Here is a 24050-nt window from a genome sequence, read left to right on the forward strand (position 1 = left end):
ACCACCGAGATCCTCTCTGAGCAGAGGGAAGATATGTCTCAGAATCGCTTGAATCTGAATACAGAGCTCGTTTTTAAAACCACAACAGGATGCCCTTGGGGAACCAAGACCTGCTGCATGCAGAATAGCGTGGAGTCAGACACAGCCTTCCTTTTCACTGAAGTTGCCTGTGGGGTTCAAATGCTGAAGTAGATGTCTGGCAAGCACGGCTAACCGCTGAGCTACGAGTGTTCCTGAACTCCTGTAGCTCCAGCCCTTCAGGCACCACTGCTGGCAGCAGAGCCAGCCAGCAGACAGAAGCCTGCCAAAATCTGTTCTCGCCTGCTCACCCTTGAGACTCAACTCCAAAGTCCACTAAAGCAAGGTGCTTCTAGAGAGAGGTTTATTTATACACCATATCACTTACATTCAACACAACAATCAGCAAACCAGTTAACCCAAATTAGCTCATTCCGCTTTATTGTTCATTCTTCCATTTTGTGCTAAATTAATTTGCAGCTGTAAGTTGTATCACATCTGTAGCGGCTATGGCAGGAATCAAGCCACAAGGAGGACGATAGCGTGAATGTATGAACTAACAAGATATCGGACAGCTTTAGACTTTTTTACTGAAGCTTTTTTTCATTCATAGGTCAGTTCATGTAACATGGTCTTCAGCAACCTTGTTCTGAAGGCTTAGGCTAAACCTGAAAGGTAAGAAGTTATCACAGTTAATGGCAGTAAGTTTTGAATCCCTAAACAGCGGGCGGTCTTCCTTGCTATAAGGCAGACGTATATTAGGGTGTTCCCTCTCCCCTCATCTATTTGCTGGGACGTGTTGAACTGCAGACTTCAGCAGCGCACGCGGGCACCAGCGTTCGGCAGTCTCCTTTCTCCCAGGTCAGGATGGTTTGGCAGTTGTGCCAAACAGGCGCTTGCTACAGGCCAGCAATGCTATGCTGATTCTCCGAGCCTGCCGCCACCATTCTCCGAAATAGTTAGCTTCAGTCCACACACCAGCACAAAAAGCTTCAGGAATTCATACTCTCTCCCCACCCCATCACCTCCAGCAACACGTACAGGACCAAAACAGGAAGCCAAACAGAACAGCAACTTGCTTTAACTGCCTTCAGTATATGCGCTCCATATCAATCCCCATTCTTTACCGGATGGATTGAAAAAAATAGGACATTCCCATGATAATTTTACTGATTAGCTCATTTAGTAGTGGTCTGGTAGCACTGTCTACTTACCATTAGCAAACCTGCACTGCTTCAGTACCTCACTGAAGCCCTCGCACAGCTTGAGGTCAGTCTGGTTCTGCGCACACTCCAGGAATTGTTTCATTTCATACTGGCAAGGAGCAAACTGCGACTGCTGCTGCTGCTGCTGGTAGGCAGGCTGAGCTGCCTGGGGCTCCTGAAATGGCAGACACCTCCATAAGCACCCTTTCAACAGCTCCAGCCTACGAAGCCAAACCACCCCAGTGCTGCTTGCTGTGTATTTCTTCCCTGCATTTTAGTCAAAATGTTGTGTTACTTTTTAAATGGAAAACAAATAATGGGCTGAAGTACAAAGTAAGTTTCCAGCAGCAGCATGACACATTCTGTCCAGTTTTGTACATTACAAACTCTTGGGTAACTTTGGATACACTCAGGTAACTCTGGATAGCATCTGGGCAAGGTAACAGCATTATCTTAATGTTTGAGCGGCACGAGAAGGTCTTGCAATAGATGTTACCATCATCAGACCTGCAACATGGAAGTCCTGCCTGAATCAGACAGGCACTACAGTAGAAGACAACACTAATACCCTACCACAAGCACGTATCACTCATGTATCCCTTTGAACTACTTTTAAGATACTCATGGTGATTGTGGTAGTTACCTTGGAGACTGAGTCGCTAAAGTTACCCCAGCTTTCCCAGCCATGACTTGTGCAGCCTTTATGTCTATAGCAATTACATCAGCCTATACATAACTGATGTCCCAAGTTAACTGTGCCTCACTAGTTGGTGTCCAGTTGGGCTTTCTCTTACCTGATAAGTAATATCAGGCCTCGCAGCTTCAGAGCTGCTTCCTCCACCAAATCCTCCTGTAAGCGCATGACCTATGGTATGGCCTACAGCAGAGCCTACAGCAACTCCAGCAGCAGTTGTAGCCATCTGTGCCATCAGACCAGGCTGCTTCGGTGCAGGAGCAGCCACAGCAGAAGCCGGTGCTGCTGCTGGGACAGGCGCCCGAGCAGCAGGCGCCGGTGATGCAGCTCTCATTTGTGGCGCCCGACTGCAAGGACACAAAGAGAAACCTCACATCATCACTCCAAACTCACACCGGGCAGAGGCCACCTGGTTGCAGGGAGCAAGCATTTGCAGTTCATCCCTGTTACACCCTGCACATTGATGGCAGGAACACAATGTTCTGGTGAGTGATTTATGCACAACAGGGTAAGGTTTACAGGCTTCTTTTTGGCTGTGTTTTAAAGACTAGCTGCACCCCCACACCCCAAAGGACTGCGCTATTTTTAGGGAAAAAAAGATGTAACCTAAAAGGGGCTGATTAAATAAGGCCTTAACGCTCAGGCACTGGATGGCCAGGCCCTGCCGACGAGCAAGCGCTGACGAGATCCACTTCCATCCCCGCAAAGCGCCTAACCCCGCTCCGCTAACCGAGCTCAAAGCAGCCAGGCCACCTCCCCTACCCCACCCCGTGCCCGTTACCCCCACCCCGGTGCGTCACCCCACCCTGGAACGGCGGAAAGGCCTTTGCCGCCTGCGGCCTACAACGGGGGCGGGAAAGGAGAGGAGGGAAGGGGCCCAGCGGCCCTCACCTGGCGGGGGGCGCCACGCGGGACGTGCGGCTCCGGCCGCCCCTCGGCATCGCGGCGGGCGAGGCGAGGCTTGGCTTGGCTTACTGAGGAGAAGAGAAGCGAGAGAAGCCGGCTCCGCGCCGACCGCCAGCCGCCGCCTCTGAAGGTCACCCGACACCCGCCGCGCGCGCCTGCGTCACTGCCGTAAAGCCGCGCGGGGAGGTGGGGCTTGCGCCGGCCCCGCCCCCCCTCCGCCGCCCGCCTGAGGCGCTGCCCCGGAGCGGGAAACGGCGGTTTGAGGGAGTTATGGCGGCGGGTCGCTCTGTGGCAATAAACAGTTAAACTGCGTTTAAACGTGCGGCTGCCCTGTGAGAATCGCGCTCTCTGGAGAAGCTCAGAGGTGGCACGCGAGGCACCGTGAAGGAGCCTCCAAAAACCCTTCAGCCTTTCGCAGAACTGCGGATTTTCACCCAAAAGGCTGGGGTTTGCCACCATCCACCCCAAGAAGGAGCGAGGAGACCTCCTGCCCGCCTCAGCCCCATGCACAAGACCCATCTGCACCGGCTGGCGCGTACTCATCGGGTTTGTGTTTCGCAACACTGCCCATATTTTGAGGGATGTCTTTTAAAAATGTATTGATTCACTTATTAATTTATTAGTTAGTGTGTTAATTTTATACACAGCAGCTCTAACACGGGATACATCATGACGGCGCCACAGTTGCCGGTCACTCCAGCAAGGCCTGACCCCGTCTCAGCTCTCCCTGCAGGTGGAAAGGTCTGCACACCCCAATCGGGGCTTGGAAGGTGGCTGCTTTTTTTTTTTTTAAAAAAAAAAAAAAAGAAAAAAGGCTGGGAAGTTTGGAGACAGATGGTGAAAGACGGCTTGAAAAGACTGGTATTGCGTAGCCTAGGGACAGGAGCACAAAAATAGCAAATGGAAGAGAATAAATAAAAGTCAGGCCTTCTACTGTGTAGTCATGATACTAGATCCAGAGCTGTTATAATAAAGTGAACAGCACAGCACTTATTTTGTTAAATGGAGGGAGTTCTTTAGACAAAATACAAATGATTTCTGGAATCTGCTATGAGTTATTAATGTTAGCAGAGCTTTAGAAAAGAATGAATCATTTAATAAGAATGAGGAGAAAGACAGAAGTTATGTCATATAACTTGGAATATAATTAAAATACAGTCCCTAGAGTTTCCTACCTAAGTCCAGATATACCAGAGGTAAAACCGTTCTGCTGAAATCCGATCCCTACTTACTCAGTTAATACAGCACACAAGTTGTTTGGTTTTCTTCTTGATCTAAAACCCACTGAAAATAATGAAAAGAGTCCAGATGACTAACGTGCACAGGATTAGACCTAATGAGTTAATAAACTCTCAAATTGGGCTCAACAGAAAGTGAAATGTCAAACAACTCCATTTCCCATTATAAGCAAGCACTTCGCTTCTTATCCTTAGAGTACATATACAAATGCAATTGTATGCATGATTATTAATGCAATTACCACCCTGCAACATTATCACTTCATTATAAAGCCGTTATCATGACAAAAAATTGCTTGTTCACAGTTTCTTCAGTTGTGAGGGAGGTAGCTACGTAAGACCAGTTATTTCAACATCTTGTATGTAAGGGAATGTAATCTTTGTCTCATGAAGGAAGCGTGAATATAGTGAGTTTATATAGCAACGGTAATCCAAAAGCAAAGCTTCGGTCAGAAAAGCAGTTGCTGTTAATGTAAAAATTATTAGGAGATAAATATAAACAATATATTCAGAGCAGCGGCATCCACGTAAGTTCAGACTGCTGGCGTTACTGCAGGAGCTCGTCTCTGCACACTTCCTCTCTCCGGTTCTTTTACTCTTGGCCTCCCTCCATTTTGGCTGCTTCCTCAGCAGCTCTGCGTTTGGGGTTTTGTCAAACGCCTGTGAAGCATTATGAGTTCTGCACTCCAGACAGACAGTAGGTAATTCACTTCAGATTTGGCACTTTCTCTCCTGCGGCTGGCCCGGTGGATGGCTCCCAGAGTAAGGCAGAACCGCTCAGAGCCTGGCAGGGCAGAGCTCAGCCCTGCTCCTCCATCCGCTGCTGCCAGCCTGAGCGATGCTTCCAGGGCCCAACGTCCCACGGGGTCCATTTGGTTGACAAAAAGGAAAAGCTTTGACTAGACCTCATCTTATTTAAGGGCCAAGCTATAAACATATGAGATAGGGTGATTTCTTCTCCTGCAGCTTTTTACCCCCTTCTATCTAGGTCATCTCCGCTCCTTTCCCATTGTCCCTTTCCCCTTGTTCCCACTGATAGCAGAAGGCACAGCGTAGAGAGCAGGACATTTTTAATTTAGTTTATACGCTAGCTAGAGTTCACACAACTCATTCCTTAATGAATGGTTTTCTCAACTCTTTTTAATTAATAGTTTTCAATTTCCCTTTTTTGCTGGCGGAGGGATTCCTTCTTGTTGCTGAAGTAATTTTGCAACACGTCTCTCTTTGAATTCGTTTTGTTTCGCAGAACAATGAAGGCGCGGATGGCATAACCGGCGGTATGAATGCTGCCATTGTGTTTTGTCCTCCTGCCTTCCTTGGGAAAACTCGCAGAGCTTCGTCCTGTACTGACTCGCTCTTCCATCTGCTAACGCCCAGCAATAATGTGCGTACAAGGAAATGGGGAAGGGAAGGAGAACAAGTAGCCGGTGGCCATCCTCAAAATAAGGCAATAATGGTGGTTATGGTGGGTGTTTACAGCAAGCAAAGATTGTTTGTTTTCAGCTACTAGATTACTTTTGTGTTGGTAGACAAGAGATATTAGCTGGTTCTTAAACTACAGCCAGACAGGTATTGATGCTACTTTTGACAGAAACCAGAGACATATGAAAGAAAGAAGATCCAGCCCTGATTGCCTTTGGTTGTATCCGTCTAATTCTGACTAGCGCGATTGACTCACAGGTCTGCCAGCTATATTTAGAGGTGTGATATGAATGTGATCCTAGATCTGGGAAACAGATGACGAGATCCCGTTGCTCAAGTGCGAAGCGTATTCTTCCAAAGATAAGGCTGAGCGAGGCTTGGGGAAGTTCATCGACAGCTGCTCCGGAGCCAGGTGGAACACCAGGCTATAGCGTGTGCTAGAAAAAACAAACTTTTAATGTGCTTTTTATATCGCTTGTCCAAATTACGCATCCCAGAAAGGCTCAGGGTAAACTTTGGGAACGTAACAGGCCCTCAGCAAGGTCCCTCTGCCCAGGAGGCACCAGATGGGCTTTGTGTGGCTGCAGGCTGCGGCGGTTTGGCTCATTCTCTCCAAAATCATGGGGAAAAAACCAGGAGCGCTCACTGGAGCACCTGCCTAAGAGACCAACGCCGCCTTAGCTATAGTGAAGCGGCACATCAGCCCTGAGGGTCACGTCAGCCGTGCCGGGTTTCGTAGCCCTCCCCGGAACAGCCCGGATCCCCCCGCGGCCCAGATCTGAGGGAAAAGGGGGAAAAACTCATTTTCCTGCTCAAATCTGGGGGGCGGAGGGGGGGGGGGGGGGCAGCCCGGGCCGGGCCGCCCTGCAGTGCCGCCTGATGGCCGCCAGGCGGCGCCATAACAGCCCGCCGCGCCACGCCCCCTCTCCCCCGCCCCGGCCTGACGTGACGTCGTCGCGGAGCGCCACGTCCGGCGCGGTTGGCGGGGCGGGGCGGGAGGGGCGCGCCCGCCCAGCGAGCCAATGGGGTGTGGGCGCGCGTGCGCGGCTCGTCGGCGCCGGGCGCGCGTCGCGGGCTGAGGCGGAGGGAGGGGGTAAGATGGCGGCGCCCGTCCTGCTGCGAGTGTCGGTGCCGCGCTGGGAGCGGGTGGCCCGCTCCGCGGTGTGCGCGGCCGGCATCCTGCTCTCTCTCTACGCCTGCCACCTGGAGCGGGAGAAGGGCCGCGACCTCCACTACCAGGCCCTGTGCGACCTCAGCGAGCGGGTCCGCTGCTCCGCCGCCATCACCTCCAGGTGAGGCGGGGATGGGACCCGCCGCCGCCGTCTCAGGCCGCCGCGGGGAGGAGGAGTTGGGGGCGCGGGGAGCGGCGGGGCCGGGCCCCGGAGCGCTGCCTCCGGTGCCTCGGGGGCTATGGCGGGGGCTGCTGGGGGTCCGGGCCGGTTCTCTGAGGGGGGCGGCGGCGGCGAGAGGGCTTGGCCGAGGGTGCGGGCGGCAGGAGCCCGCGGCTATGGGCCGGGGCTCGTCCCGGGGAGGGTTTGCCTGGGGCACAGAGGGGGCTGGACAGCTGGACTACAGGACGGGCAGGCCGAGGAGGGGGGTGTCAGGGCTCCCGGTTTAGGCAGCCCTATGGCTGGAGGGTTGGTGTGGGAACGGCTTTTTTTCGGGATCCCTGCGGGCTGGAGGGTGAGGCACCCGCAATTTCTGTGTTGTAATCAATGGCAATTAGCTAGAGTGACAGGCATTTCAGTGGCAAATGCACGTTAGAGTAAAATGCTGTAGGTGTGACTAGTGGTTGAGACCAATATAAACATGTACAATTGTAGATTATTCGGTTTGGGTTGTTTTAATTGGAGTGTCTGAATTGCATTTTCATTATTATGTTACCTGGCAGCACAGAAGATTGCTTTCATGATACAGATGAAGTGCTTAATTCAAGGGAGATTTGTATGTCTCAGCAGCAAAAGCCCAGTCCAAATCCTGATTTATTTTACAGGTTTCCTGTCAGTAATTATTTTAGCAGTTGTTTTCTAAAGGCCAGTGGTTGCTATTTCTGTTAGGAGACTCAATGTATAAATTTTAATATGCCGCTAGCTTGACTTGTCAAGTAACTGATTGATTGAATTATAATAATGAAAAGACTTAACCTGCTGTATAGTTACAAGTGCTACCAGTATGAACATGGTACAGGAAATACTTCCAGGTGTAATTTGGCCAAGAAACTCTCCTAAGAGCATATTCTCAAGTATTTCAACTGAAGAAATAAGATGATTTGTCCAGCAATCTCAAAACTGCTCTGTGCATATATATGTGTGTGTGTATATGTGTCTGTGTGTGCATAAATATGTGTATGTGTATATATATATAGGCATATAAAGACATATGCAAAGGTATCCACAAGTAAGGAGCATGGAAGGGGAGGGTTTTGGTTCTTCAGCAAATGTATCTGTTAAATGCTTCCTTTTTTTTTTTTTTTGAGAATTTTGTTACTGTGTTAGTGCCTTCAGCTGAATGAGTACTTGAGGTGGTGGGTTTTTTCCCCTCTCAGTGTAACCTGCATAAAAGCTGTCACATTCTTAATAAAGGTACTTGCTGTATTATCATAACAAGCCAATGGGGGAGAATATGCCCATACTTTGTCAAGGTGGAAGCTGGCTAAATTGTTTAGGCAAAACATACAGGGAACTCTTATTCTTAAAACCGCTTCTGTGGTGACAGAAGTGGGATTGTGTTATATTACAAAGAGATGCGTATCTACGGATGTCTGAAAGGAGGCTCTTGTGATTGAATGAGGGCTTTAACTCTGCTTTTCTGTCTGTCATCAGGTAAGCTTTAGTTTGTGAAGGTGCTTGTTCATGTCTCTATTTGAGAAGTGTCCTGAAATGAGAAGTTTCAATCTAAACAGGAAGAAGACTTCAATAAGCTTGCCAAATAACTTAAACTTGTAAATTAAAGTTATGCATAGGCTGCTGAGATTAAACCACGTGAGTATCGTCAGTAATCTAATTTTTGCCACAGCTACAGAGGTGAAAAGAGAATAACAGGGATTTAAGCACCTAAGTAGCCTCTGTAGTCATCTGTTCGTGTATAGAATTGGTTCTTCATAAGCTTTTTATTGTTATTGCAAATGCTGCTATTGAGACAGGCATTTGAAGTAATAGTTTTAAAGTGTGTTTAATAAACACTTTGAAGAAGTAAAATAATTCCAATTATATCTTTAACTATTTCTAATTATGGAATAATGCTTGGTAATTATAGTGTTCATTAGTAATGCTGCAGCTGAAACGTTGAGTATGCCGTGCTAAGACCTGTAAATACTTTACTGCAGGAATTCTATATAATAATATGAACAGTTAGGGATAAAATCAACTAAAATCTCACTAGCAGTTGCTAGGAGAATCATGCTTAAAGACTGAAGTATTGCAGATGTCAGGATAGCTCATGATAATTAGAGCAGGTGGTAAAAGGAGTTTGTGGAAAAGGAGCATGCAAGTTCTGTTCAGTCAAACCATATTTGGAGAAGAATGTGCTTTCAGCTCTGTGCAGGACACAGACAAAAAAGGAGTATTGCTTTAAAACTAAGACAAGAGGTGTTGTGGTTTAACCCCAGCCAGCAACTAAGCACCGGGCAGCTGCTGCCCCCTCCCAGTGGGATGAGGAGGAGAATTGGGGAAAAAAGTAAAACTTGTGGGTTGAGATAAGAGCAGTTTAATAACTAAAGTAAAGTAAAATATAATACTAACTAATAATAATAAAACTGTAATAATAATAATTGTAATGAAAAGGAATATAACAGAAAAAAAGGAGAGAGAAGTAAAACCCAAGAAAAGACAAGTGATGCACAATGCAATTGCTCACCACCTGCTGACTGATGCCCGAGCAGTGATCCGCCCTCCCCCCAGTTTATATACTGGGCATGACGTTCTGTGGTATGGAATACCCCTTGGGCTAGTTCGGGTCAGCTGCCCTGGCCGTGCTCCCTCCCAGCTCCTTGCACACCTGCTTGCTGGCAGAGCAGGGGAAACTGAAAAGTCCTTAACTTAGGATAAGCGCTGCTCAGCAACAAGTAAAACATCAGTGTGTTATCAACATTGTTCTCACACTAAATCCAAAACACAGCGTTGTACCAGCTACTAAGAAGAAAATTAACTCTATCCCAGCCGAAACCAGGCCAAGAGGGCAAGCTATTAAACTTTGAAGTAAGAATAACATTGAAAGAATTTAATCTTATTTTCCATGTTGCCACAGCTCCCTATCCATCAGTCATTCTCTCTCCCTCTGTCCAATTGAATATTCCTTGTTACTACCATGCATCACCAAAGTTTCTCTGAAACATGATTTCTAAAATGAACTTTTAACTACTATTTAGATTTCACCAAGATAGCAGAGTTTCAAATATGGTGTTCCAGCATTTTCACGTGTAATGCAGATTTAACTTTCAACTGTTTCTTTTCTCATTAAGCTGTTACACTGGCAATCACAAATTATTTGATTAGCTGATTAGCAGAGTCAACTCTACAGAGTTAAATGGATGACCAGCTTGTACTTTGTGGCTTTTACTGGCTTCTGGAGTGTTCATTTGGTTGTGTGACTTTTTATTTAAGCTAGATTTACTAATGGTACTTGGAATGTAACAATCTTAACACTTTGAGTGTTGACTCTAGCAGTAGACTGAGTTTTGAAAAGCACATCATGGTGTTGGGATTAATTTTAACTGTATAGAATAATTAGAATAAATTAGTGTATTATTCCCTGAGCTGAGTTACTTTGGAACTAAGTTCTGGTCTTTGGGGAGGATTTTTTCCACTAATAAGCTGTTAGTATTTCCAAGTCTTGCTTTTAAGCCAAATCTGGTATTGGCACAACAATGAGAACAGAAATGTTGTAAAGATTACCAGCATGCAGAGGGAGGAGCATGGAAAAATCTTATAACAGAGACTGACTCATCCAGAAGATTATGTTGGAGAGATATCTTCCTAGTATCCCTTATTCAAAATATTAATGGTCAGCATATTTCAGGCTTTTATCATGGGGGAAAGTTCATGAAATAGTTCAGAAAGAAAAACAGCTAAGGACTGTATGACGACCACTGTTCTTTTCCAAGCAGAAATAAGGGAAGGTATTAGGGAAATACCTAATGTTTTCATTTGGCAATTGCTTTAGGTGTTTTAGGTTAACTGCTCTTATATCTGAGAATAATTAAGAGGCAAGAATAGCTTTATTTATAATGAAACTGGCTAATAGCAGTTCCTGAAAAATCTTTTTGGTTTTGCTGTTATAGTAGTTTCACAGGGGGAATTAAACTAATAGACAAGTTTCAAGTCATATGGATAGTGGTATGGCTTGAGATAAAATATGACATTTAAGTAGTAATGCAGAGACCCAGAGCTTTTTGGTTTGTTCTTTTGCATGCCCTGGGAGACTTTTGGGTCTTCTGATATGTTTCTAGTTTCTGTCTTGTTTAATTTAAGGTTCCTGCAGAGCAGGTTAGTGGATGGCTCTTTTTGAAGGAAGTTTTGTAGCCTGGTGTGTGGTAATGCTGTAGCAACTGTAATACAGACTTAAGATAGCTGACATGAATGACCAAAGGGCACATGTCACTGTATATCTTTAGCAATATTTGTAGCTTTCAACCGGCTGCGTAAGTGAAGAGGTTTGGAAATAGTCAATATTGATCTAGGTTAATGTCTTTAGCTGACTTGCTGAAGAAGTTCTAGAGTCAAAATAGGATTTTAAGAATTGGTGGTGTTCTGGATATAATTTGATAGACAACATATTTTAGGGATTCGCTGTTCTGAACTTCATGCTAATGTGCAAGGATTGTCATCGTGTATTTGAGCCACTCTGCCTGTTCTGAAAAATGCGTATCTGCCTTATGTCTTCTAGTGACTGCATCAAAGCAATCATCTGGTAGTTCTTGAAAATGTACATCTGTAAAATTTTGCATGTGTTTTACTGGATGTGCCAAGCATGGCCTGTGACAACTGTAGTATTGTATTGTTCTGCTCACCTTCATAAATCATTTTAACCGGTGAATCTAGGCCTGTGTAAATGTTATGTTTGAATTTCTCAGTCTTGTAACATAGTACGTCAATGCTATGTTGTGTGTTTATAATTATGCTGGTGTAGAGCTTATTCCTCTGCAGAGCGGGCATGCAATTATGCTGTAAGATATTGCAGTTAAAACTTTAACCAGTGCTGGTTTTTCAGTGAAGCACACCTTGCTAGAACTATTGTTCTGGTGCGTCTTTATAGAGCGCAGACTGTAACAGAGATCAAGTTGACAAGAACAACCCCATTGTCTAAGGAAATGGGACATGGAAAAAAACTTCTCTGACCTCCTCCCTAACCTGATGTTTATATTGCAGGTTCCCATTCAGTTCTGTTGTGAGGCAGTTCCTGTAAACTTGATGTCTGTCAAGTTTGCTTGATTCCAGGTTAAGAACATTATATAGCAGTTAATCTTTCATATTAATGGTAAGTTCCTGATGTCCCAGCGTTTTTTTTATTGCTGTACCTGCAAGCAAGCATTCAGATATGTTTGAGGTTGACAGCTCCAATTGTTAGTGACTGATGTAAGGTGAGAATTGGTAAAAGTAGCTTTATGCGGGTAGCGGGAAAAGCTTGTCTAGTCTCTTCTTGTGAACCAGTGCACATAAATGAGGCCCATGTACTTTTTTTGAAATTTTACTAGTTTTGCAAGTCTTTGTTCTTTTCTAGTCAGTAATATCTTTAACCTGAGCCAAGTTAATTGTTTTTGTTAGGCATGTTCAATTCTGTATAGAAAAAGGCAGAAGTTTGATTAAACTGCTGAAGGGCAGTATGTGGAGCAGCTGGTGGTCATTCAACAGGAATCATATTTGTGGTTCTTAGGCTACCAAAACAGTTTACATGAAAATGTTGCCTCCTGAGACTCAGCTATAGTATGTCCTGTAATTTAAAATGGGTTCTTGCTCATTTCTGAGGGTTGCAAATTGTTAGATAGCAGGTGTAGCAGTGCTTCTTCAGTTATTCTGTAGCAAGGATTCATTGTTTTTGCTGTCTGAGGGAAGGTTTGAAGATCTCTAGTTTGTTGATTGGGCAGGGGGAAATCAGCGTAGACAGAGTCCATCTAGTATGTCAAGCACTTTGCTTCAGCAGGATTTGGAGTGCTGCAGGTTCAAGATGATGGTGAATTGGCATTGCTGTAGCTAGATGAGTATGATACAAGTTTTACAGCTAAGGATACTGAGCCAAAAAAGCACAAATAACTTGAGGCCAAGATAGGTTGTATTATTCTGCTTTTTTAGCCTGGCTTCTAGAGAAGATTTCGCCTTTGTGTGTTATGTATTAGTAATTTATTTTATAATTTTTCAAATTTTTAATGGCAAAATTTAACAAAGGAGACAAGTTACTGAAGTTTTATAGAGACAGATTCAGTGCCAAAGGGGAGGGGAGAGAGACTCAAAGTAATACCTCTAGTGAAGGGGAAAAAAACCTGCCATGTGAGCTAAGGTTATCTGTCCCATTTGGTCTGCCACGCAGACAGGCAGTACATGTGCAAATAGGACTCGGACAGAACTGATAGATAATGGACTTGATTGGGGAGGCAGGGTGCAGAGGTTGGAGAGTGTGAGCTGAGAGGGATCTGGAGGTTATTCCACGTGCTGGCGAAGGAACGTGTTTCAGGAACATTTGTAGAAAACCAGCTTCATTAGTTCTAAAGCAAGTTGCTCCCAAAGTGGCAGAAGCTGATAGTTCAAGTGATTTTTTTTTTTTTTTTGTCTCATCTTTTTAACAGAAAATTGATGACTTAATACTTCAGACTGATATAATACGTAGTGGCTGAGGCACATCTCTTTATAAAATACAGCAGTACCCTAGCTACATGAGTCTTTTGGGTTTTTTTCAACCTTACAGTGTATACACAAATGTGTATTTTTGCTTTTCATAAATACATCATTTCTAACTTGACTGGAATTTGCAATAGGGCTGAGAATTATTTTGCCTAATGCAAAGTAAATTTAACAAAGTGCCTATAGTTCAAATTCGGGCTTCATTTATGATAGCTTAACAGAAGAGATTATGTAGAAGGAATACAATGCTGTTGGCTTGTAACTTGAATAACCAGTGCTTCTGTAAAGACTGCTATAAAATAGTTAACCACTGTCTGCTTGAGATTTTGCTGATCTAGACACTGAGATTTTTTTGGACTGTTTCTGAGGTAGAGCTGGAGGATGTATAGAACAAAATCTCATTTGTTTATGGTAAATACTGCTAATAGATTTAAACATGAAATTAAGCATATCAAAATTTTTGAGCGCTCTTAGCAAGTTTACAAATGGGAATTTTTGATCTCCTTTCTCTCTCATGGCTTCTTATTGAAGGCTTTTACTTAATTTATTAAAACTGTTAGAGTGGCCTAAGTGACCTTGTAACCATGACCTAGGTTTAATCCAAAATCCTCTAGTGAAGCTGTAAAGAAGCTGCAACTAAAGTTTCTTAACATTGCTAAGTATTAACATGCTCCAGATCCTTTGACCTTTACATGAGCTTTTCACTGAAGGCGATGTGTGAGCACAGGCAGCTTTACTCCCCTCCTGAGAACTTTCATTCTGTACTGTAACTTATCTCAGAAGTCAGATGATACTTAAGGAAATGTAAGTATCACTTGTCAAGTGCAAGCTTTTTTTAGAAAATTATATTTATTGTTTCCTCAGGGTTACAAAGCGGTAAATGGTGCTTGCTGTTGATAACAAAATAATGCTTACGGGATGAAAAATAATCCTGAAATGAGGGACTTCAAGTAATCTACTGCTACTCAGAAAACAAAACATGAGTTCTTTACTTACATTTCTCTGAAAATATAATCTTTTTAATTATTATTGTTTGCCCTTTTCATTGCAGCAAACCTAAAAATTGAGAGAGAGAAATGGGTTGGAAAACCTGCTGCTGCACAAATGCAGAGTGTTCTCAGATTTTGAATCATACATGCCATTTAATAATCTGGTCCCCTGAAGGATTTGATAGCATTTTCGACTGGACATTTGGGAGACTAGAATGTGAACTGGGAAGTATGTGTGCTTTGTTCAAGGCATCTGCTGCTCGCTGATGGCAGGGCCGTGGTACTGAAGCTGGCTGGACTTGACCTGATCTAATATGGTTATTTTCATGTTAAAATGAATATACAGTAGTTAGCTCTTTTCTTGACATGAGAACTAATGATTGCCAAGTGAAGTTGAGGTGACGTGATTCTGAAATTCATCACTGGAGGATGTTGTGGAGGTCAAAAGTATGTGTTCAGGAGCATCTAGGTACATTCAGGAAGGCTTCAAGGTAGGCTACTGACCATGCTGATGCAGGTGAAACCCCAGTTCAGAAGTTTCTTAAGCTGATTCTTAACTTAATGATCATTGAGGTCAAGGAGAGCATCTTGGGGAACGATCTTTTTGTAAAAGCCCTTACAAACATCTCCTGCAGGTAACTGTCAGAATTGGGGTGTTTGGCTAGAAAACAGTAGAGCATTTCGTACAGAGAGTGGATGAGATAATAATCTGACTCCTGGCTAAATACATACTTTTTGTTTGTTTGTTTGACTTGCTGTGTTTGGCAGGCTTGGAATTCTGTTGCTTTTTGAGCTAATACTGATAACTCTTACAGCTTTTAACTTGTTAAACATGGAGGTTGTTTACTCGTCCTTTAAAATGACTGAGATACTAGTGTCCTGCATGAGGTTCTCTTGGTTGCCTTTCTACCAGTGGTATTGTCTCTGCTAAATTACGGTAGAATGTTTAGAGTTAAAGTGTACTCCCATAATACGCTGTTCTGGAACATAGAGGATGTTCATAATTGTGCAAAAGAGGTATTGATTTAACAGTATAAGATTTTACTGGAGATACGTCACTTGTGAATCAAAATGACCTCGGTTGTTCTTGTCTTCCTGTTAAGAAGTGTCAAGTGCATGCAAATACTGCTTTAAACTTTAAAAAATGCAACACTTCTGAGCTTTGTTAAATATCACAAACCAAAAGGGACACTGTTTAGAGGGTGGATAATAATTTTCAAGACCTCCTTTTGATAAAAGGAAATGCACATTGGACTAAAAGTCACTGTAGTATTCAATATTAGATGTTGGGAAACTACATGAACAGTTCTAAACACTTTGTCTTGGGTTTCTTGAGTCAATTCTGAAAACTTTTGCAGGTACAGCTCTGAATGCTCTTTAAAAATGAGAAGTGAAGCAGGCTGTCATCTTGAACAGAGAGGGAATTTGAGTTACTTGAAACATAGGGGAAGTTGTTGTAAAGGTTTATTTTAAAACTTCCTTGAAGTTAGTTCAGATTGCCTTTTTTTTTTTTTAATAGGAGTGAAACTTGGGTGTGGCAAAAGTAGGCTTGCCACATGTGTTTGTCATAGTGCTCTGAATCATGCAGGATGACTTCAGCATGATTTTCACAACAGAACACTTCCCTGCTTCAGGGATGGGGAGTCACAAGTCAGTACCAGGAAGAAGTTGATGATGTTGGACTATGCTTTTATCTTGCTGTGCAAGCAACTCTTTACTTAGTGCAGTTCATTTTACTTAGCATTCTGTATCCAAAAAAGTAATCCAAGTTAACAATGATTCTTGTAAATTATGTTCTTTATAAGAAAGGCAAGTTCTGTGAAGAACTTCTGAGCTTGTAGTCCTTTTTACTGACGTTTTATTTCTTGGAGTTTATTCTACTGTTAGGACTGCAGTCTTTCTTCTTGCTATGTTTGCCGTATGTTTTTAGACTTTCAAAGTTATCATAACTCAGGTGTGATTTGCATGCTTTTGGTGTGAAAAGGAAGATTATCATATTCAGTCTTTCTCCTTCCTCCAGTTGCTTGCAAAAGTACTTGGTTCATTGTGCATTTTAGTGGGTTTTGGGACCTCCTTGATAGAATTAGAAGATGATTTAGCCTCTTCAGCAGAGAAATTAGATGGAAATGGAAATATAAATATACGAAGTCTAAATATTTTGCTTTTCAGTTTGATGCAGAAAACTTCCTCACACCAAACCTTATAAGGCTGGAAAAAGTGCTTCGTCTTAAATCACAGGCTTCTTAGCTGTCTTGACATGTGTGGAATAAGATGCAAGATTAGAGCTGTACTCTATGGACTGAAATTTAATACTTGATGTCCTTAAAGCTGCTGCAAGGCCAACAAGATGCTTAATGAACTATTGCATCTGGAAAAAGCTTTCACCATGCTCTGACCCTCTTGCAGCTATGAACAGATCCCTTGGGGACACTGACTGTCAGGAAGGGCTTGAACTCGTTATCTTTCTGTTAGCAACGTTTTATTCACTTGCAGAATAACTGTAGGGTCAGACTCTGTAGTCTAAAGTTTCTGATGTTTTAAGCTTGAGTTCGGTCTCAAACATGACAGGATCTCATGAGCATCAGAAGTGAGAGCGTACAGCTAGGACAGGGAGAGGGTAGGAATTCAGCATCCTGCAGTTACTTTGAGCTACGCTAATGCTGAAACACAGACTTAGGCACACTTAGGAGTTATGCTGTTGAGTCTCTCGGTAAGGAAAAGCCTGAGTGTGTTCAAATAGAGTTTAATGTCGCTCTACAAAGAATTCTCACTTGGAGACTAGAACAATAAATTGCACCTGTGGATAGTAAGCTGAAGCATCTATAAATGTGGTAATACAGAAAAATAAAAATAACTATTAAATGCAAAATGAATGATACCTTTAATATATTTGTCTGGCTCTTTAATACTGCATTTGATAGCTGAACAGCATGAGACAATTGTTACATGTGCTGTGACCATCTTATCAAAGTAAGGCTAAAAAATAAACAGTTCTCACTTAAAATCCAGATAACATTCAATGTGTGGGAGGAAAGTCTCGTCATAGCTGAGATTCTTTGGAACTTGCAGTATTTCTTTATAATGTTTGCTTATGTATTGTTGCATGGTGTTTGGTCTTTTTTTAAAATCCCGCCCTCTTGGAAGCGTGGCTCCCTCGCATATCTACATCTGCTTTTCCAGATCTTTGGTATCCATCCTTGATGCTACTTCGCCCACAAACTATACTGTACGCTAACTGGGACTGTTTGCGTTCATAGGCTGCAGGGAGGATGTGTAATCAGCCTTGTCCCCCACGGTTTGCCTAGCCCCAAACTTGCACTGGGATGACTGGAGGGAGCGAGGTGGTATCGCACTGCTCCTCCCAGCAATTAACTTTGTGTCTTTCTGACCCTTCGCAGCTCTGGGATGCGAGGCATTGTCCCCATGGTAAAGCAAGTGTCAGTCTTTTCTATGCTGGCTTAAGGCTTTATATTTGCATGTAAGTTTCACTTCAGTCATATACAAGATTGGAGACGAAAGTAGTTGAAAGTGTGTTTGGTTTTTTTTACTGTTTATGCAGTAAACGTGCTTTCTAGGAATTGGTACGTAATTCTCTGTTCAGTTTCTTGGGGAGAAGAGCATCACACTTGGGTATAATAGTTAATTGCAGAGAGTTACTAAGTTTGAATTAAAATGATTAATTTGAATATGTTTTGAAAAAATTGCACAAATGGCTGTGAGATTAGGAAGTATTTTGGAGATGGTATTAAATTGTACTTATCATGGTACCTTTCTCGTGTGAAGAAACTGCTTGTAATGTGGTGGTAGCCTTTCACTGGCCTCAGGTGTATGGTGAAGTATATCAGCAACGTTCCTGTAGTGTGCAGAGAGCAAACCTATGCTGTGTTTTGGTTTAGTAGAACCATTGCCTCTAGTACAACAAGCTATTCGGAAACTGCACTTCTGTTCACATAACTGTAGCACGCTAGCGTTTTCTGCTGCAACAGCAGTGAGGAATTGCGCTTTTTTTACATCGTTATGTGACAGTTAACCTGGTAATGTGAACCTAGTCTTACGTTTATGTCGTGCTTGACTTGATGCTCCGAAGACATGCTGGCAGATATCCTAATGTTCTAAGTGAATTAAATTGCATGTTGAAGTAGCGTTAACTTCTCTTCATATTTTCAAGTGACACTAGTAAATATGGTCCTCACTTTGCTTTTACAAATAATGGCGTGATGTACCTTAGGGCATCAAATTAATGGTTTCTAGCACACATTTGCTAATTTAATCTTTTATCCCCATTATTGCAGCAGCAGTTTTGTAGGGCTTGTGCTGCTTTCTACCTTATCACTAAAAAATTGAAAGTCACTTTGTGGTTGAGGTGCTAGTTCAAAATGTCATGCTGTGCAAGGGCTCTAACAAATGAGGCCTGTGAATCTTGTTATGGTACCATCCCCAGCTTGTCAGCTTGACAGATTTGGGTTCTTCCTAATGTGTTAGACTGATGAGGAGCAGCTGAAGTGCAAACATATGTTCTGATTTGCTTGCTCTGATGCCAGCGAGGTAAGTGCTGGCAGAGCTGGTGGTAACGAGTTACCAAGTTGTACCATTTTCCCTCAGCTGTATAGTGAGCATGTGTCCAACTTCCTGGGCTGGAGAGAACTGCTGAAGCTATCGTTGAAGGAAGGAAGTGTTTATTTGACAAAAGAGCTTTTAAACTACAACCCTAGGAAGGAGAAATGGTATTTGGTGAAGTTGCGACTGTGTGAACTTGGTAGTTTCTGGTGTGTCAAGTAACTTTAATCAGCAATGTGTGGGATAAAGTTGTACCTAGTGCACCCCCTGTTGCAAGCTGCTTGGTTTTCCAAGGTAACCCTGAACTTCATGTGGGACTGCAGTGGTCATGTTGGAATATACGTATCTTTGTTTGTTTGTTTGTTTCCTCCCCAACAGCTATGAATTGAAAATACTGATGTAAAGCAATAGGTGCCCAAATACAAGTTAATTAGTTTCACTGTTTTACAGATGGGGTCGAGGATTCGGTCTGTTGGGTTCCATCTTTGGAAAGGACAGTGCAATAAATCAGTCAAACAGTGTTTTTGGACTCGTGTTTTATATACTACAAATGCTACTTGGTAAGTATTAATTCACTTCAGAGCCTAAAGTATATAACAGGTCTGTGGCGATGAAAGAGGAGTGCATTATACATTGCACAATCTATAAGAGACCAGATAAATGCATGGGATTTTTATCTTTTTTTTTTAGCACCGGTCTAATGATAGATCTGTCCAAAGGGCTTGAAACCCCAACTGATAACAAGAGCAGTTGCATTTTCTCCTGCTATGCTATTAATATAAGTGTCAGGACAGTTGCTGCACTGGTATTTTCACTTAAATATATTTAGCATTGGATTGTACAATAGAAAAGAGAGGAAATAAAAATGGAATTTACAAGTTTTGCAGGAGTAATAGAGATAGCAGGCGAAAAAAGTGCATGAACTGTAATGTACGCATATTTCTCTGTAACTATATGGTCTGCTATAAAGCTATTAATATTGATAGACATAACTTGACCAACCTGTAACTTTCCCATAACTCAGGAATACGGAAGATGGTAAATACTACACATACTTCTTATCAAAGGACTGTCGTACAGAACCTAGAAGCTCCCCTCCAAATAGCGATTTGTCAGCCATCTTGAACTCATGGTATTTTGAACAGACTTTTATGTAATACAAACTTGCTGAGTAGCCTTCAGTTTGAATTAGAGTGCTTAGGCTTTTTGCTCTGTGTGGAAGGGGGGAATGAGAGCAGCGGTAGTAACTTTCTCTCTCTTGTTGCAGGTATGACAGCAAGTGCAGTAGCAGCTCTAATCCTCATGACATCCTCCATAGTGTCTGTAGTAGGGTCATTGTACTTGGCATACATTCTGTACTTCGTGCTGAAGGAATTTTGCATTGTCTGCGTCATCACATATTTGCTGAACTTCATTCTCTTTATCATCAACTACAAACGACTAGTTTATTTGAACGAGGCCTGGAAACGGCAACTCCAGCCCAAACAGGAATAACGCCTGTTTGAACTTTTGACTGACAGTCTGAAGACCCAACTTCCATTAAGTTTATTTTGCAGTAATTTTTTATTCTCCATATCAGACACTTTCCCTGAGAATCATAACTGAATTTTTGATTATAAATTTGAAGGGGCCCTAGATAATTTTTTTTGTGCTAATCTTCAATTTAAATGTGGTTATGAAAGAAAGCTCTAATACAATCAAAGACAAGCTTTAACTTTACTTTGAAGGAGTTTTAGCCACAGCAAAACCTAGACTCTCTTCCCCCTCCACTTGTGAAGTGGGTAACACTTGCTATAAAATATCCTGTATATAAATTCAGGTATAACAAGATGTGATCATGACATTAAATATTCTAGACTAGCATTACCATATTTAATGTTGCCATGTTTACAGTATGTGTATTACTTTTTTTTTTTAGCTGATGGACTTAGATTTGACTAGGACTTATACTGTAAATAAAATTAGAAATATTGGTTTCATCCCTGGAGAACTCACCGTACGATCAGTTTTGTTAGCCTAGGAGCTGTCAGAGTGTTCAGCTAATAGACAACTGACATGATGGAAGAAGTGACCTCTGTAGAGAACACTGTGTTGCTGCACTCACTGCTAGTGCTTTCACAAGAATGATGGTTGGGTTTTGTTCCATTTCTTTTTTTTTTTTTTTGTCTCCAGTAATGAAAATGGAATTAAAGCTGAAACCTGAAGTATGTTCATTAAACCACAACTTCATCAATTTCTGTACAGAATGAAAATAGCTTAATGTGGTCAATAGAAAGCTGCCACTGGGATATTCTATGCAGATTGGGGGTTGGTGTATCAAAGAGTGTTCTTTGAAAGTACTTAATTTCCATGCAGAGCTGTTTCATTTTTAAACTGCGGTCAGACAGCCAGTGTTAGTAATGTTTGATGTTATATGAATGCTGCAGTATAGAATTGCAATTTGCAGTGGAAACCACTGGCTGAGCGGGATAACCAAGTAGTGCACTGAAGAAGCAGTTACTTAATTGATCTTCGTCAGGATCTTTGGTTTGTGCTATATTGGGAAATGAACTTTAGGCCTGACACACGTAAGATCTCTTGGAAGGGCAACCTGTTTAGTGGGATAAGTAAGTAAATGCGCTCCTGAAAATGAAATGTGATATAGTGCTATCATTGCTCTTTCTAATAACTAATTGAAAAAAAATTCAACTGCAGATTTAAACAAAGGAACAAAATTGTAAATGTTGTTTCTGCACTCAGTATTCTAAGGCTGAATGTTAAAAGTGCCTTCTGTCTTAAAATCTTAAACCAAATACTTTGTGTTGAACTTGGCAGGCAGAAGTGTCCTTGCTTTAAAAATGAACAAACAAACAAACAAACACAATTCCCAGCAAACTTGCTGGGGATAGAAGAGTATTAAGAGATCTATTTTAGTTTTTAGACTGAGGAGTGGTAGCAATATTGTTTCAGTTAATTGAAATCAATGCGATAGAACGTTGATGATGTGATTGGGAAAAGTAAAATACTTGTGTTTCAGACACTGTGACACCAAAATGTATGGGTTCAGCTACTTCTGTAATTGGTGCTGTGCTGCTTTTTGCCCTTGTCAGCTTCTAAATATGAACAATTCCAACTGCGTACCCATTTATTTAAAGAATTAGTTTAACTAATTTTAGGATATTTTTCTTAAACGTGAATGTCAGAGAGACAGTTATGTTGTATGGCTAAGTGGATTATAAACACTAAGTTGCTGAGGATAAACTTGACTGTGAAACATGCAGTGTTCCGTAGAGAAAATAGAATTTTTTAGATTGAATTCCAAAATAGTATTTAAATTACTACTGAAGTAATATTCTGGTTTGTATCAAGGATGTAGGTGGAAACTGCTTTTATGTATAGAGTTCTGTGGTATGAGTAACATCTGTTGCATGTAACACTAAATTACTTGTCCCTTTTGTCTAACAGTTTTAGACAACAATTCATTAAATGCGTTTTGTATTGACCAGAGTATAGTTAAAGCTTGTCTTGATGTTTAGTACTGTCTCTCAAATGCCTTGAACTTTGATATGAGGGGAGTGAACGATGTTGAACTGGTCCCTCAAGGCTTTACTTTGTTCTTTTACAAGCCTTGAGGCAATATCACTGTTTAATATGTTGTATAGATTTATTTTGATGCATTCCTGTGATCTACACTAAGGCATCTTTTTCATCCAAGGAAGAGGTGAACACGTGCTGCCTGAAATGGTTAGTCGCAGTGCTAATATCTCAGAACAAGCAGCAATGGAGACAAGTATAATCAATGATTACTTGGTCCAATTTCTGGGTGTAGTGCACACCGGGAAAAAAAGGAAAAAAGCCCCATCAGCTGAAAGTATAGGTGTTGACTAACTTCACTGTGTCTTGTGCTTGTCTGTGTGGGCATAGTCTGTTAATTCAGTTTGTTTAGTAAAATTGTTTAGGGCCAGATTTTCAGCAGTCTTGTCTGCAGTCCTCGTTTGTGTGCACATAGGGATCAAATGGAAATTGAGTTTGGTCTCTGGAAGAATTTGCAGCTACACTTTGTGCACGAACTTGCAAATCTGATCCTTAATTGTGAACTCTCGTCTTGTGTGCTTTTCTTGCAGTTACTTTTTACTGGAAGTTATTTGCTAGAAATGGCCCTAACTCTTCTACTTTCTCTCTTGTGCTTCAGAAATGCAGTTGGCCTGAATAAAGGGCAAAATAATCGTAGCAGTAGAAATTTGGACCTTTTTGCTTCCAGTTCTTTGACTCTTTCCTTGTTGCTCCCAAGGATAGAAACAGCGTATTTCTTCCAGTAAAATGGCTCAGGTTACAAGTAGTAATGTGGTGGAAATCGGACGAGTGCTTCGTGCAGCTGCCCCCCTGCCTGCCCCCAGCCGAAACAGATGTCGTGGCCAATGTGCGGTTGACATTAATTTGACCCTTACAAATCTGAAGGCAAATTCTGAGAAATCTTGAGGATACAAGAGTATGGGTAAAAGCTAGTAAATAATACGTGGTCTGGCAGAGGGACAGGGGGGGCAGTACACAGATTCTGGTTGTGGTGTCAACACTCATGAGAACGGAGGGGAAAAAATTCATAATATACAAACAGTGGTTCTGAATTTGGGCTCTTCCTCCCCCTCCCTGGCTCTGGGCAGTTCTGCAGGGAGGGGCCGATTGGAAAGGCAAAAGAACCTCATCCCAAAACCCGCTTAGGAATTAAACATTCCTGAAATCCTCTTACTGTAAGGTACTTGCTACAAGGCCAACAAAGCATTCAAGTCTCATTTAGGAAATGAATGTTCTTGGAAGTTTCTTACTGTAAAGTGTTTGCAACACTAAGGCCAATGAAACATTCCCTACCACCTTTGATATCTAAAGTGACAATAAATCTCTTATTGGGAGATTTCTGCATACTGTAGTACGTGTTTGTCTTCTGCTGTACAGTCTCTCTCGATTGTTCAAAAAGATTGGCGAGGTGCTTCAGGCAGCACTTGATGCTCCTAATTTATATGGGCTAAAGTCAAAGAGAGATCGAATAGCTTTGGTTCTGCCAATGTTGTTTAAACGTGATCTAGACAAAACTGGTCCAGAAAAGATGGAAGTATTCTGTTACCATAAAACTGTATTAAGCATGGCCTAAATACTAGGTGTTTGTTCTGTATAGTATGTTCCATCAAGTATTTATTACTAGTGCTTTAAACTCC

At 42.3% G+C, this 24050-nt stretch overlaps 2 protein-coding genes across 2 annotated transcripts; one reads left to right on the top strand and one right to left on the bottom strand.

Annotated features, from left to right (window-relative positions):
• Window positions 1–360: 360 nt before the first annotated feature.
• Window positions 361–2946, bottom strand: CHCHD2 (coiled-coil-helix-coiled-coil-helix domain containing 2). Its single transcript, XM_050908877.1, has 4 exons — window positions 2809–2946; window positions 2018–2264; window positions 1233–1398; window positions 361–686 (listed from the first exon to the last, which is right to left on the bottom strand). Exons 1-4 carry the CDS (start codon window positions 2856–2858, stop codon window positions 676–678), a joined length of 474 nt encoding a protein of 157 aa, XP_050764834.1. The 5' UTR covers window positions 2859–2946; the 3' UTR covers window positions 361–675.
• Window positions 2947–6581: 3635 nt separating this feature from the next.
• VKORC1L1 (vitamin K epoxide reductase complex subunit 1 like 1) lies at window positions 6582–22342 on the top strand. The gene is made up of 3 exons (XM_050909111.1): window positions 6582–6775; window positions 19312–19421; window positions 20129–22342. The coding sequence occupies exons 1-3, from the start codon at window positions 6582–6584 to the stop codon at window positions 20353–20355; spliced, it is 531 nt and encodes a 176-aa protein (XP_050765068.1). The 3' UTR covers window positions 20356–22342.
• The last annotated feature ends 1708 nt before the right edge of the window (window positions 22343–24050 follow it).

This window comes from Gymnogyps californianus, chromosome 20 (assembly GCF_018139145.2).
Source record: "Gymnogyps californianus isolate 813 chromosome 20, ASM1813914v2, whole genome shotgun sequence".
NCBI lineage: Eukaryota > Metazoa > Chordata > Aves > Accipitriformes > Cathartidae > Gymnogyps > Gymnogyps californianus.